The 12,696-nt window shown below is 48.4% G+C and overlaps 1 protein-coding gene across 7 annotated transcripts in view; it reads left to right on the top strand.

The window, feature by feature from the left end:
* The window catches only part of LARGE1 (LARGE xylosyl- and glucuronyltransferase 1), a 349,906-nt gene extending 344,085 nt beyond the window's left edge, over positions 1-5,821 (top strand). For all 7 annotated transcript variants that reach the window (XM_029078653.2, XM_029078655.2, XM_039914014.1 and 4 more), the window contains 2 exons: positions 2,501-2,696; positions 4,111-5,821. In XM_029078653.2, the coding sequence (XP_028934486.1) occupies positions 2,501-2,696; positions 4,111-4,308 (394 nt within the window). In that variant the 3' untranslated portion in view covers positions 4,309-5,821. The remainder of the gene's footprint in view (positions 1-2,500; positions 2,697-4,110) is intronic.
* Positions 5,822-12,696: the final 6,875 nt, after the last annotated feature.

The following is a 12,696-nucleotide window of genomic DNA, read 5'->3' as shown; positions in this document are numbered from 1 at the left end:
CACCGCTAGAAGTCCCACCTGCGATATCACTTGTGTCCGGAGGGAATTAGGCACCAAAATGATCCGAGAGCCAGTCCAATTCTGTCTACCCATTGGCTCTTCCTCCTCCAGCATCAGAAATGTCTCTCGATGGTTCTGCGATTCGGACCCTGAGAAAAGAGACCAGAATGGAGTGTGTCATTGTGACTGAACTCACACCCTCCCTCATCTACACAGGCGGCTGCGAACCCATGCCCGTTTTTGTCACCACCGACCTGAAGTCGAACGCAAGGCCCGCAGAGACGGGGGGTTACAGTTCATTTGCACCGATGCTGGTTGTACTCTGTCTCTTGAGTGACTCAAGACCTCGGACTGTGTCTTCGGTGCCTTTCACAAACACAGAAGCGACTTCCCGTCCTTAAGCAACATGCTGCCCGGAGAGATGTTCCTTCGGATTAAACCTGAAGTTTGACAGCATTGCATCTCTTCTTCAATTCTGCACTTTATCGAAGTGTCATCCCTTGACTTCCCATTTCTGGAGCATTTAAGCGAACTGGGTTGTAGTGAAAGGCGCCAGATTGACAACGCTAAAGATTAGAGTCTCTGCTGCTCCTTAGAGGAGCAACACCATTGTCCCGAGTGCCATGCCACTTTCCCAAATCGCACCCCTCCTGTGCCTCTCCCCATGCCCGTGATCCTTCAGGAGCCCGCCAGTACCACAGCCTTTTTTCCCGACGCTGTCAGCAGAGGGGCCGGTTGTAGGGAGACTGAATTTCAACGCCCCCACGCTAGAGACCGTTGCCTTTCACGTGTCAGGCGGGGCCGTCCCCGAAGCCGAGAAGTAGAAGCTCACAGGGGGAATCTTCCTTTGTCCCTCCAGTTAAAAGCCACCGTTTTGAGAGCGGACATTGCCCATCGATCCGTGGTTTTATTCGACGACTTACTGTGTGCAGAGCACTCTACTAAGCGCTTGGGAAATTATGAGTGCTTGGCACCTAGTAAGCACTTAACAAATACCATTATTATTATTATTCTTATGGAGAAGCAGCATGGCGTAGTGGATAGAGCATGGATCTGAGAGTCAGAAGGTCGTGGGTTCTAATCCCGGCGCTGCCACTTCTCTGCCGTGTGACCTTGGACAAGTCATTTGACTTCTCTGTGCCTCAGTCGCCTCGTCCGTAAAACGGGGATTGAGACTGGGAGCCCCACATACGACCTGATTTGCTCGGATCCCTGCAGTGCTCTGTACAGTGTCTGGCGCACGGTAAGTGTTTAACGATACCACGATTATCATTACGGCTATTAAAATAACGATAGCTATATTTCCCTTATCGGCCCCCCGCTCCGCGTCAACTGAGCCTTGGCTGTTTACCCTTTAAGCACTTTGGTTCCTGCCCCATCCCCCCAAGCATTTATGTACCCAACTTTATATTCTACTTTTTCTCCTATTCATAATGTCTGTTTCCCCTTGTAAACTCCTTGGTGGCCAGAGATCACATCTGCCCACCCTCTTGTACTTTCACGAGGGCCTAGTTCAATGCTCTGCACGCGGTAATCTCTCAATAAATAGCATGGATTGATTCACTGATTGCTAAGATTGGCAGTTGTGTTCCCTGCCCGGCAGGAGCTTTCAGTCTAGAGAGAGTGACAGGTATTGGCTCAGTGGAAAGAGCCTGGGCTTCGGAGTCAGAGGTCATGGGTTTGACTCCCGGCTCTGCCACTTGGCAGCTGGGAGAGTACAACAGCGAACAGACGCATTCCCCGCCCACAACGATCTCACGGTCTAGAGGATCCCAGGGCTTCTTTCTTCAAGATGGTGTCCGGTCCATAGAGGATATGTATCCCTTCCCAGTTACCGTTTAAAGGGACTCAGTGGTTTTAGGTTTGAAGAGGCTTGAGGGGGAGTGACCCGCACGAGACAGGAACCGTATCTGATCTGATCATCTTGAATCTATCCCAGCATTTTAAAATGGTGAGTGACACGTGGTAATCAATCGTTCAATGAGTTGGATCTATTGAGCGCTTACTGTGTGCAGAGCACTGTTTTAAACGCTTGGGAGAGTCCAATATAACAGTGGAACAGAATTGGCAATCACGTTCCTTACCCCCGGTGAGCTTACAGTCTGTCTGGAAGAGGAGACGCAGACATTCACGTAAATAAGAAAATTACGGATAGATACATAAAAGTGTCGGGGGGCTGAGGGATGGATGAATAAAGGGAGCAAATCTGTGTGCAAGGGTGACACAGAAGGGAGTGGGAGAAGAGAAAATGAGGGCTTTGTCAAGGAAGGCCTCTTGGAAGAGATGCCTTCAATAAGGTTTAACACACACCACACTTATTTTGGTTGTTGCTATCATTGTAATTTACCCTTGAAGAAATCTCTTTGCCGCAACATTTCCTCAGCTAGCCCTAGCTTAAAAAAAAAACCTTCCCCGCCTCTGTCCCCACTTCTCCCAGGCAGGACCCCTTCTGTCTCTCCCCGCTACCCACCCGTATGGTACCGATTCTCCCTGTCTTCAGGTATCATGTCTGGACAAAAGGCCACGCGCCCACCAACTTCGCCAAGTGGCGAACCGCCACCACCCCGTACCGGGTGGAGTGGGAAGCTGACTTCGAGCCGTACGTCGTGGTGAGGCGGAACTGCCCCGAGTACGACAGGAGGTTTGTGGGATTCGGCTGGAACAAGGTGGCTCACATCATGGAACTGGACGCACAGGTATGGGGATGCACAGAACTGGGGCTGGGGGAGGACCGGAGAGCCACGTCCTTGGGAGGAGCCCCAAATGGAGATTCTCCTCACAAACCAGCCCGTCCTTCACGCTGCACGCTGGCTGCGTGTTCTTGATTTCTGCCGACAGAGGCGTCTCTTCATCTGAGAGAGAGATGATACAACAGGACCTAGTTCTCGGGCCTTCATAGCTCTGATTTCCTAATTAAATCGTAGCTCCAGGGGTCGAAAGAAAAACCGGGGCTAGTTATGAATAGAGGGTGGCAAGGTCAGCAATATAGAGTTACCGCTTCAGAGAGAGAAAGGTGCCCCCCTCCCTTCTATTAAATGGGAACGTGAGTTATTTGCTCACGTCCGTATTCCATCGTACCATCGCACCGTGATCTAGAAGCAGCGTGGCTTAGCGGAAAGAGCCTGGGCTTCAGAGTCAGAGGGCATGGGTTCGAATGCCGGCTCTGCCACTCGTCAGCTGTGTGACTGTGGGCAAGTCGCTTCCCTTCTCTGTGCCTCAGCTACCTCATCTGTAAAATGGGGATTAAAACTGTGAGCCCCACGTGGGACGACCTGATCACCCCGTATCTCCGCCAGCGCTTAGAACAGTGCTCTGCACATGGTAAGCGCTTAATAAATACCAACATTCTTATTATGATCCCCCACGCCGAGTGGGGCCAAAGAGAAACCTGGAACATTTTCTGTTTTTCTAGCAAACCTCCACCCTGCAAAGCCGATAAGGTCAGTCAGGCCCCAGGCAGGGCTGGCAGAAGATGAGGAGACCGAGCCCATTGCCCGGGGAGCTTCGGGGTTTGGGATTTTGAGGGTGGAGGCTGGAATTAATTCCCCGCTGCCTCCGGCACCTTCAGTTTCCCGCTGCAATCTCCGTCATCTTGGGAGCATATACGTTCCATGGCCCTCACCTCTCCTCTACTGCTACCGGCGTGGCCCAGTGGATTGAGCCCAGGCCTGGGAGTCAGAAGGACCTGGGTTCTAATCCCGTCTCTGCCACCTGACTGCTCTCTGACCTGGGCCAAGTCACTTCCCTTCTCATCTGAACAGTAGGGCTGTGAGCCCCATGTGGGACAGGGACTGTATCCAGCCCAATTTGCTTGTACCCATCCCAGGGCTTAGTACAGTGCCTGGCACATAGTAAGCTCTTAACAAATGCCACAATTATTATATTAGGTGCCGTTCCCCGCCGCCACCATCGTGGCCCATCCCAAGCCGCAGGTCACACTGCCCTGCCCTTAGGAGAAACTGTTACTTCACTACCTCCGTAGACTGTTCTTGCTGTAACACTGTTGGCGGGGAGGGGGACGAGGGAGGTCTGGGGCATGGGAGAAGGGGTCAGTGTCACCCCTCCTGAGAGTCCTTGGAAGTGTTCATTATTGGCGTCTTCCTTCTCCAGGAGTACGAGTTCACGGTGCTGCCCAATGCCTACATGATCCACATGCCTCACGCCCCCAGCTTCGACATCACCAAGTTCCGCTCCAACAAGCAATACCGCATCTGTCTCAAGACCCTGAAGGAAGAGTTTCAACAGGATATGTCCCGCCGCTACGGCTTCGCCGCCCTGAAGTATCTCACGGCCGAGAACAACAGCTAGCACGACGGAGACGAGAGACGCTGGGGAACGAGACGCTGTAGGGAAGACCCACTTGTCGTCGCCTGGGGCCCAGTTGTGAACTCAGAACTGAGAGGCGCATTTCGTTTGGGTTTATTAGGTTGTATTCAGAGCCGGCCCTTGGAACCCCAGAGGCCGCCTCTTCCCACTTCCAGCCGCAGCGCATATGGGACGCAGACGGGAAGGCCTCCCACACGGCCCAAAACGGGATTGGGGAAAGTGGCGGAGAGAGGGGGAAGGGAAGGGGCGATGGTCATTTCCTTTCCACGGGAACCGCCCGACGGTGGCAGGTCTTCGGAGCGAAAGGTTTCACGTGGCTCTTTAATAACCAAGTTTCATCTGGAGAAAAAGGAAGTCTCAGGGTCGCCTTCCTGTGAATAAAAGCCTCGCTTCTCCAAAAGGGAACAGTTCCTTTTGCTCTAGCAATCCAGGGAGATCTCCGTGTGCCGGGCAAGCCAAAGGTCTGATTTAGCCATTTGTCTACCTGGAAAGCGAAGGGGCACGTACTATGTCCTTCAGATGGCAAAGCCCATCAGTGTAGTGAGGAACCGTCTTTACTTGAATACAGTGTGGGATGGATTCTTGCTCTCCCATAGGTCTTTTCCACTCCTCTCACACACTGATAGGCCCTCCCCCTCCCCTGTGGCTAGAAAAGACGGCCAGATATACAGATATGCGTGTGTTGACGTGTAAGAGTGCACATAATAGGAAGGAAAATGGAACTGCCCTTGGCTTATGCCAGTAGGTAGCTTGGGATGGCTATTTACCTGCTCCGGATCTTTTTATAGTCTGGGAGTCCAGAGAAACAAAACACCCTTTGAAGTTTCTTCAAGGAAGTGGCTGCCTTGAAGCTTCTCCTTCAGTTTTCCTGTTCCAGGACGGGAGAAGAGTGAAGCCGCCATCTAAATCTTAAAGGGCCCAGTCAGGAAGCGCCCCAAGGCATGCCTTCACTCACGTCTCTCAGAGCAGGTGGTTGTGATGAGGTCCCCTTTTCTACCGAGGGGAAGGGCTCCTCGCCAAAGACAGAGCCGTCCTGTCGGGGGTTCAGCGAATGATATGGGTCGAACCTATCCAGTTGACCTCAGGACCGGTCTGGCTGCCGTCGAGCTCCCAAACCGCCAGCCCTCAGAGATCACTCGTCCGATAGCGGACGACCCAGACGGGCTCCGGCGCGAGAAGCGATCTCCTCGCCGGATGGTAGCCAGAGGAAGAAAACACGTGAGCGCGGTGAGCGTCCGTGTTCTCTCCGGCGTGGGAAGGGACAGTTCACAGCCTTACTGGGCTTAGGGATCCGCCAAGAGGACACGCCGTGGGGAAACTGAAAGCAGATCATGAGACACTGGACTTTTTACCATTTTCTTTATTCTTCTCTATTAATGTTGTGTTTACATTGATGCGAAAGAGGTTTAATGCACTACCCCTCACTGGGCCGTTTGTAACGAGTCGCAGAGTGACCGGAGAGAGGAGACTCAAATAAACAACAGATCAGACTGTTCCTTCGTCCCTCCCCTCGTGCCCTCAAAGGACAACCGGTAGACAACTGATGGCGTAGACTGTAGAAATCCGTGATCGGCACATGTCGCTCCCGTTTTCAGCCCTCCCGTTAATGTTTCCCTCCTGGACTCTCCCTCTTTCCAGTCTCCTTTCCTGCCCCGGGCTAAGTCCGCTTTTGCATTCTAGGTTATGAAACTTATTTCTTTCCTCTCAGAACCCCTTTTCCAAACCAGCCAAGCCAGGTGTTGAATTCCAGACGTTGGATTGCAAGTCAAACATTTAAGGAAAGAGGAGCAGAAGGCAGTGCATTTTTGAAATGGAAAGTAAAGGAGGAAATCAGCCTGGTACAGATGGCCCCAGAGAGATCAGTTATGTAAAAATATTTCACTGTATTGTTTGAGCAAGGCAAAGATTAACCTCATATTGCCCGTTCCACTTCCCTACCTTCAGCTAAAGATGTTCCTAAAACTGACCATCTGGGTAGAAATCAAATCCTGGGACAGCGTCTAACAGATATACTAAGAAAATTCAAGAACACAGTTAAAAGATGTTATAGGGAAGTGATGTTGTCCCCGAAACGTCCTCCCCTACCCCCACACCAGAAGAGCAGCCCTCAGCGCTACATCATTTATGATCCTTGTAAATTTCGGCATTCATTTTCACTTTGGATAATGCCCAGGGCCTTGTCTTTGCATTCCGGTATATTTAAGGAGCTCTGGGTTGGTGGCGGGAGATGGGAAGGCGGGGGGCCGGGGAGGTCCATGCTGTGTAATTTATTAGCCCTGGAATTTGGCTTTCCAGCCAGGGAGTTACAGGACATATGCCCCCTTGAAGGTGCTTCTGCTTTCCGAAAGCAAGTCCCAGCTCCTGTCACACTGCTGGGGCGTTAGCGGGCTCAACTCTGAGGTTCTGGTCTCCCGACTTTCCGAAAGCAAGGCCCAGCTCCTGTCACACTGCTGGGGCGTTAGCGGGCTCAACTCTGAGGTTCTGGTCTCCCGACTCAGAAGAAGTCGAGACTGCAAAGCCCATCCCGGGATTCTTCCCTTTACTCTCCCGTTTCCCTTTTCGAGCAGCTGCAGCCATGCCCTCGTGCCCTCATCCAAGAGGAATGACGCTTCCGGCCAGAAGATGGTAAAGAATGCTGATTGCAGATATTCGCCTCCCAGGCCTGCCAAGAGGACGGGCTGATTCTTAAGGAATGAAAATGTGATAAAGAAGTAGGCTTTATTTACTAATCCTCATCTTCCCTCCCACATCTAGGGCCCCATGTCCTACCCATGTCCCCCGTGGGGCGAGGTTTTAGCAATGCAGTGGTATTCTGATGATTTAACTGTTAGGCTGCTCCATTGAACCTTAGTCTGCACCAGTTGAAATCTCACCAAATATGCAGATGTTTGGTTTTTTAGCTTAACGCATTTTGAATTTTGGTCTTAAAAAAAATCCATCCCCTGGGGCAGTTCCTGGAAAACAGGGAGAGGTTGCTGGATCTTTTAGCTCCTCGTTGGGTGTGGGCTAGTGGACCCCCACAGATTGCATTTGAGTCGCTGAACGTTTTCAGAGCACACATTATTTGCTCAGCAGCCTCTAATAGCTTCTTTGTGTTCCATAATGAAAGCACAGACCTCACTTTAATTCAGTTGCTTTGAATGACTCCACTGTATTCCGCTAAGACTCCCTTGTGGTTTATCAGGCTGCAGTGAGCTTTGTCTTAGTGGAAGAAACATGATGAAAAACTCCTCTTAGACACAGCCTTGTGCTCCCTACACATACGGTGCTAAAACAACTGACCCTTGTGGTTTATAAATGCCACCGGTTGTGTACCGACGCATATTTTCCCCTTTTTGTTCTTGGTCCCCTATCCTTTCTAAGTATGGATTTTCATCCAGTTCAGTTAAATATTTGGTGCCTATAAATGCACCACCACATTTCTGACCAATAGATATCCTGCTCAGCCACTTCTTTCTGTCCATTTGGAACCGTCACTATGGACCGTTAGTTTCACTGGCCACCATCTTGCTATTGAGGAGGAGGAGACGGGGAGATGCTGATCCCTCAGTCTGAGAGAAGATAGTCTGCAGTTCCAACGAACATCTGTGACTTAAGGTAATAGGAGAGGGGCCTTCAAGGAGCCATACTTTGATGTGGGACTTTTTCCAGATTTTTCAGTTGGCAGATTCGGAGATATCGTTACCCCATCGCTGAGCCAGCCCCTCTCATTCCAGTGGACGTCACTCTGACAGGTACTGGGACTTATCCCAGCCTAGAAGCGCCTAGGAAGAGAATCACTAAAAGGGACGTTAAACACGTTAGGCTGGAGCCTTACAACTGGAGCCCTGCCAGAGCTTTTAGTTTTTAGTAATACTTCTCAATGTTTTCTTTATCATCCAGATGCTTGGTAAACCTCCACAGTAACCCTTTGGAGTAGATATTAATGCTCCCGGTTTCAAGATCGGTGACCCGAGGAGTATAAATGTAATTTATAATATCTGAGTGGGAATTTAAGGACTCCTACCTTTCTCCCCCAAATACAAGTCTCTCTAGTACTACTGGTTTTAAATAGTCAGTCGATGGTATTTATTGAGTGCTTACTCTAGACTGTAAACTTGTTATGGGCAGAGAATATGTCTGTCAACTCTGTTATATTGTACTCTCCCGAGTGCTTAATCCAGTGCTCTGCACACGATGAGCATATCAGTGAATATGATTGCTTGCTTACTGTGTGTAACGCACAATACTGAGTACTTGGGAAAATACAACAGAGTTGGGAATCACTACCGCTGCCCACAAGAAGCTTACAGCCTTTGACGGGGGGAGAGGTAGACATTAAAATAAATTACAGGTAGGGGAAATGGCAGAGTATAAGGCTAGGTACATGACTGCTGAGGGTGAGTATCAAAGTCCATAAGGAGTATAGACCCAAATGCATAGGTAATGCAGAAGGGAGAGTAAATAGAATGAGAAAAAGAAGGGTTAGTCAGGATGGACATTACAAAGCCTATTCATATGTGGAAGTCTAGGTTTGGAGGGAAGGATAACTTAGCACATAGCTATATACTATTTGGCTTCTTTTCTCAAGAAAATAACGATCATGCAATTGGTTGGCATATCTGAAAAGTCTTCTGGACAGCGCAGTGAGTTATGATTTATGATATCCTACTAGACATGATAGATTGATCTATCTCTTGATTGACCGTGTAGACACATAAAGCGCTTAGTACAGTGCTGTGCACACAGTAAGTGCTCAATAAATACAACTGAATGAATGAAGGGCCAATGAAGGGACCACTGTGAGTGTGGAGTATCAATCAGTAGACCCACTCAGGACTCACACTTCAGTTGGAGGAGATTCCTTCCTGCATTGTGATTTGGTTGCTCTTCGGAGACACTGAAAGCCACCTGATAATCCTCAAAATTCTTCTAAATGTGGTCCTTTCACACCAGACATTTTTCAGGCTCCAAAAGATCTCTAAACCTGACATATCTATTCAACCTTTCACAGTCTGGCTACGTGTATGTTTTTGCCTGAAATAAAGAGTCGACTTGAGTTTGAGGAGTTGTATAAACTCTAGGTTACTGCTGATTTTCATTCTCATTTTCTGTGGCCCCTTGTTAAAACTTCCTCCTTGCGGTCCTCAGGAATGGTGTTTCTCCCCGACAGAGATCCTAGCCCAAGAGGAAGAGCAAAAGAGAAAATTCTTTATTGGAACTCCAGCCATGATGGCTGAAAGGCCTGGCAGGCATTCCATAATCTTAAAAGGATTCTCTTTCCCTTGATTCTGATTCAGAACTTAAGGAGGCAACTTGTGTGAAACAGGTTCTGCGAGCAACCTGATCATCTTGTATCTACCCCAGCGCCTCCTGCAGGGTTTAGTACATGGTAAACACTTTAGAAATATCATTATTATTATTTATTATTGTGATTTAAAGTGCTGCACGCAGATATGGCTCAGGTGGTTCAAAGAGAGAGCCCAGATGGAATGGGAAAGCAGTGTGTGTCTACACCCATGAGTCACAAGAGCTGCGACTTCTAAATACAGTAGAGACTGAAGCATGACACTTTCTGCTCTGATTGCAAACCTAGTTGGCTTGTATGTCTGTGTTGCCTTTGCTGCTGTGTAGTCAGTCACGAGTGTTCTGAACTGAATAATAATAATAATTTGTTAAGTGCTTACTGTCAGGCACCGTATTAAGCACTGGAGTGGAAACAACCAAAGTGGGTTGAACAGAGTCCCTGTCCCTCATGGGCTCACAGTCTCAGTCCCCATTTTACAAATGAGGTAACCGAGGCCCAGAAAAGTGATGTGACTTGCCTAAGGTCACACAGCAGACAAGAGGAAGAGCTGGGATTAGAATCCATGACCTTCTGACTCCTGGGCCCGTGCTCTATCCACTAAAATGTCCGAGGTCTGTGCTGTAGGTGAAAGTCCAGATCTGGGAAGAGTACGTGTGCTCCAAGAACTCAGGAGAGTAGCTTCAACTTCCTCACCAGAGGAATTTTAACTTTTGTTCTAAAAGGCCATGAGCAGATGAACCTCTGCCTCTTTTTCCCTTTATATCTCCAATGGTCACAGAAAACTGCCATTTAAGTTAATAAACAGGGTCCGATATGAGTTGACCATTGTATCGGTGTTTTGAAATCACATCTTTTACCCCGAGTTGAAGGCTCCGAACAGTTTAGTAGGATCTAAACTTTATGGAATTTTCCTGAAGTGTCTTCTCAACTTTCGTCTCAGTTATATTTATGTTTCCTGGAAATCACTCTTTGAGTGGAGATTTTTGTTTACACTTACTAAATGCCAGGCAGTGTACTAAGCGCTGGAGTAGATACAAGTTCATTCATTCATTCATTCAATAGTATTTATTGAGCGCTTACTATGTGCAGAGCACTGTACTAAGCGCTTGGAATGAACAAATCGGCAACAGATAGAGACAGTCCCTGCCGTTTGACGGGCTTACGGTCTAATCGGGGGAGACGGACAGACGAGAACGATGGCCATAAATAGAGTCAAGTTAATCGGGTTGGACATAGTCCCTGTCACACATGGGACTCACAGTCTTAATTCCCATTTTACAGATGAGGGAATTAAGACCTAAAGAAGTTAAGTGACTTGCCCTAGGTCTCAAAGCAAAGAAGTGGCAGAGGCGGAATTAGAACCCAGGTCGTGTCTCCCAGGCCAGTAGGTCATGCTCCTTCCCAAGATTCTGAGAGGTCCCTTATTTTAAAAGAAGTAGGGGAATGGAGAAGAGCCAGAAGAGAGGAATGCGGTGGAATGCTGTGTTTCATTATGGAATATTTAACACTTTTCAGTCTTGCATTAGAACCCAAGAAGGAATGATTCCTGGGGATCGGTTCTAGCCCATGGGGCTCCCTATTCTCCTCTTACAATCCCTGGATCCTCCTGACTCTCTCCTTATAAATGAGTGGGCTGGAGACACAATGGATAATCCTAAACCATGAGTTCTCCTGGTCCTCGATTTTGTCAAGTTGGTCTCCCAGTCAGTTTTGGAACGACCCCAAACTGAAGAAAAACCTCACTAGCCTCTAGCAACTGGGTAATGACCCCAATCAGGGCAGTGTTCCTTCGGCAATTGTTCCCACCTGCTCTTAACAATTGGGTGCTTTAGTTAATAGCTAATGGCTCTAGATTACTGGTGTCCTTTCAAGCTTTTCTTCTTGATTTCAAGGGAGATTAATTGCAGCATCAACAGCCGCTGCAATAACTTTAAAAAACTGCAGTCCTTAAGGGGAAAGAAGGATACTTTGATTGCTCCCCTGCTTACTTATCCTAGCCAACTAAAAACTTGCCAGTAGAAAAGAGAGGAGGGGTGGAAGGAGAGGAGGGGATGAGTTACTTTTAGTGTAGGAGCTGTTACATAAAACTGCTGGGTAAATCTGCTTATTCTGATAGGCAATGCTGGAATGCAGTAAACATCATGCCCTTGGACTTGGGCTTAATCCTCTCTGGCCTTGCTTCTTTAGGTATGCTGCAAGCCCTCTGCTCTGCGAGCATTTAGAGACCTAATGTATAATAATAATAATAATAGTATTTGTTAAGCACTTACTATGTGCCAAGCATTGTACTAAGTGCTGGTGTAGGTACAAGATCATCAGGTCCCCCACAGGCCTCACAGCCTAAGTAGGAAGGAGAATAGGCATTTTGCAGATTCATTCATTCAGTAGTATTTACTGAGCGCTTACTATGTGCAGAGCACTGTACTAAGCGCTTGGAATGTACAAGTCGGCAACAGGTAGAGACAGATGAGAGATTTGAGGCAGAGAGACGTTAACTGACTTGCCCAAGGTGACACAGAAGACATTGCAGAGCCAAGATTAGAGCCCAGGTCCTCTGAATCTCGGGGCAGGGGGTTTTCCACTAGGCCAAGCTGCAACTCATGTCATCGATGTCATCCTCAGAACAGACTCTCCCTTACAAAAAGACCAAATGCTTATAACGCATTGTGAGTTGCTGCCTTTTTATTTTTGTTCCCGAATTTCTGTACTAGACAAGTGATGTCCAAGGTGGCCCAATCTTCCTGGAGCCCAGCTGTGAGCCCACTCCTCATTTCAGTCAAGGGGGCGTTTTCTATGTGTCTTTCTCTAGCGTGGCCTGCAAGTCCGAAAATTCTACTGGTAAAGTGGCAGAAACCCTACCTAAGTGAATTTGTAGGATGCCTCAGAGCATTTCCCTGGGCATTGTCCAAGCCCTCAGATGGACTATCAATCAATCACTTGTTTTTATTGAGCGCTTACTGTGTGCATAGCACTGTACTAAGCCCTTGGGAGAGTACAATATAACAGAGTTGGTAGACACATTCTTGGCCCACACTGAGTTTACAGTCTAGAGTTCCACAAGAAGTGAGTGGTTTTTTTTTTTT

Source organism: Ornithorhynchus anatinus, chromosome 14, assembly GCF_004115215.2.
Source record: "Ornithorhynchus anatinus isolate Pmale09 chromosome 14, mOrnAna1.pri.v4, whole genome shotgun sequence".
NCBI lineage: Eukaryota > Metazoa > Chordata > Mammalia > Monotremata > Ornithorhynchidae > Ornithorhynchus > Ornithorhynchus anatinus.
This window is presented reverse-complemented; position numbering and strand designations above follow the sequence as displayed.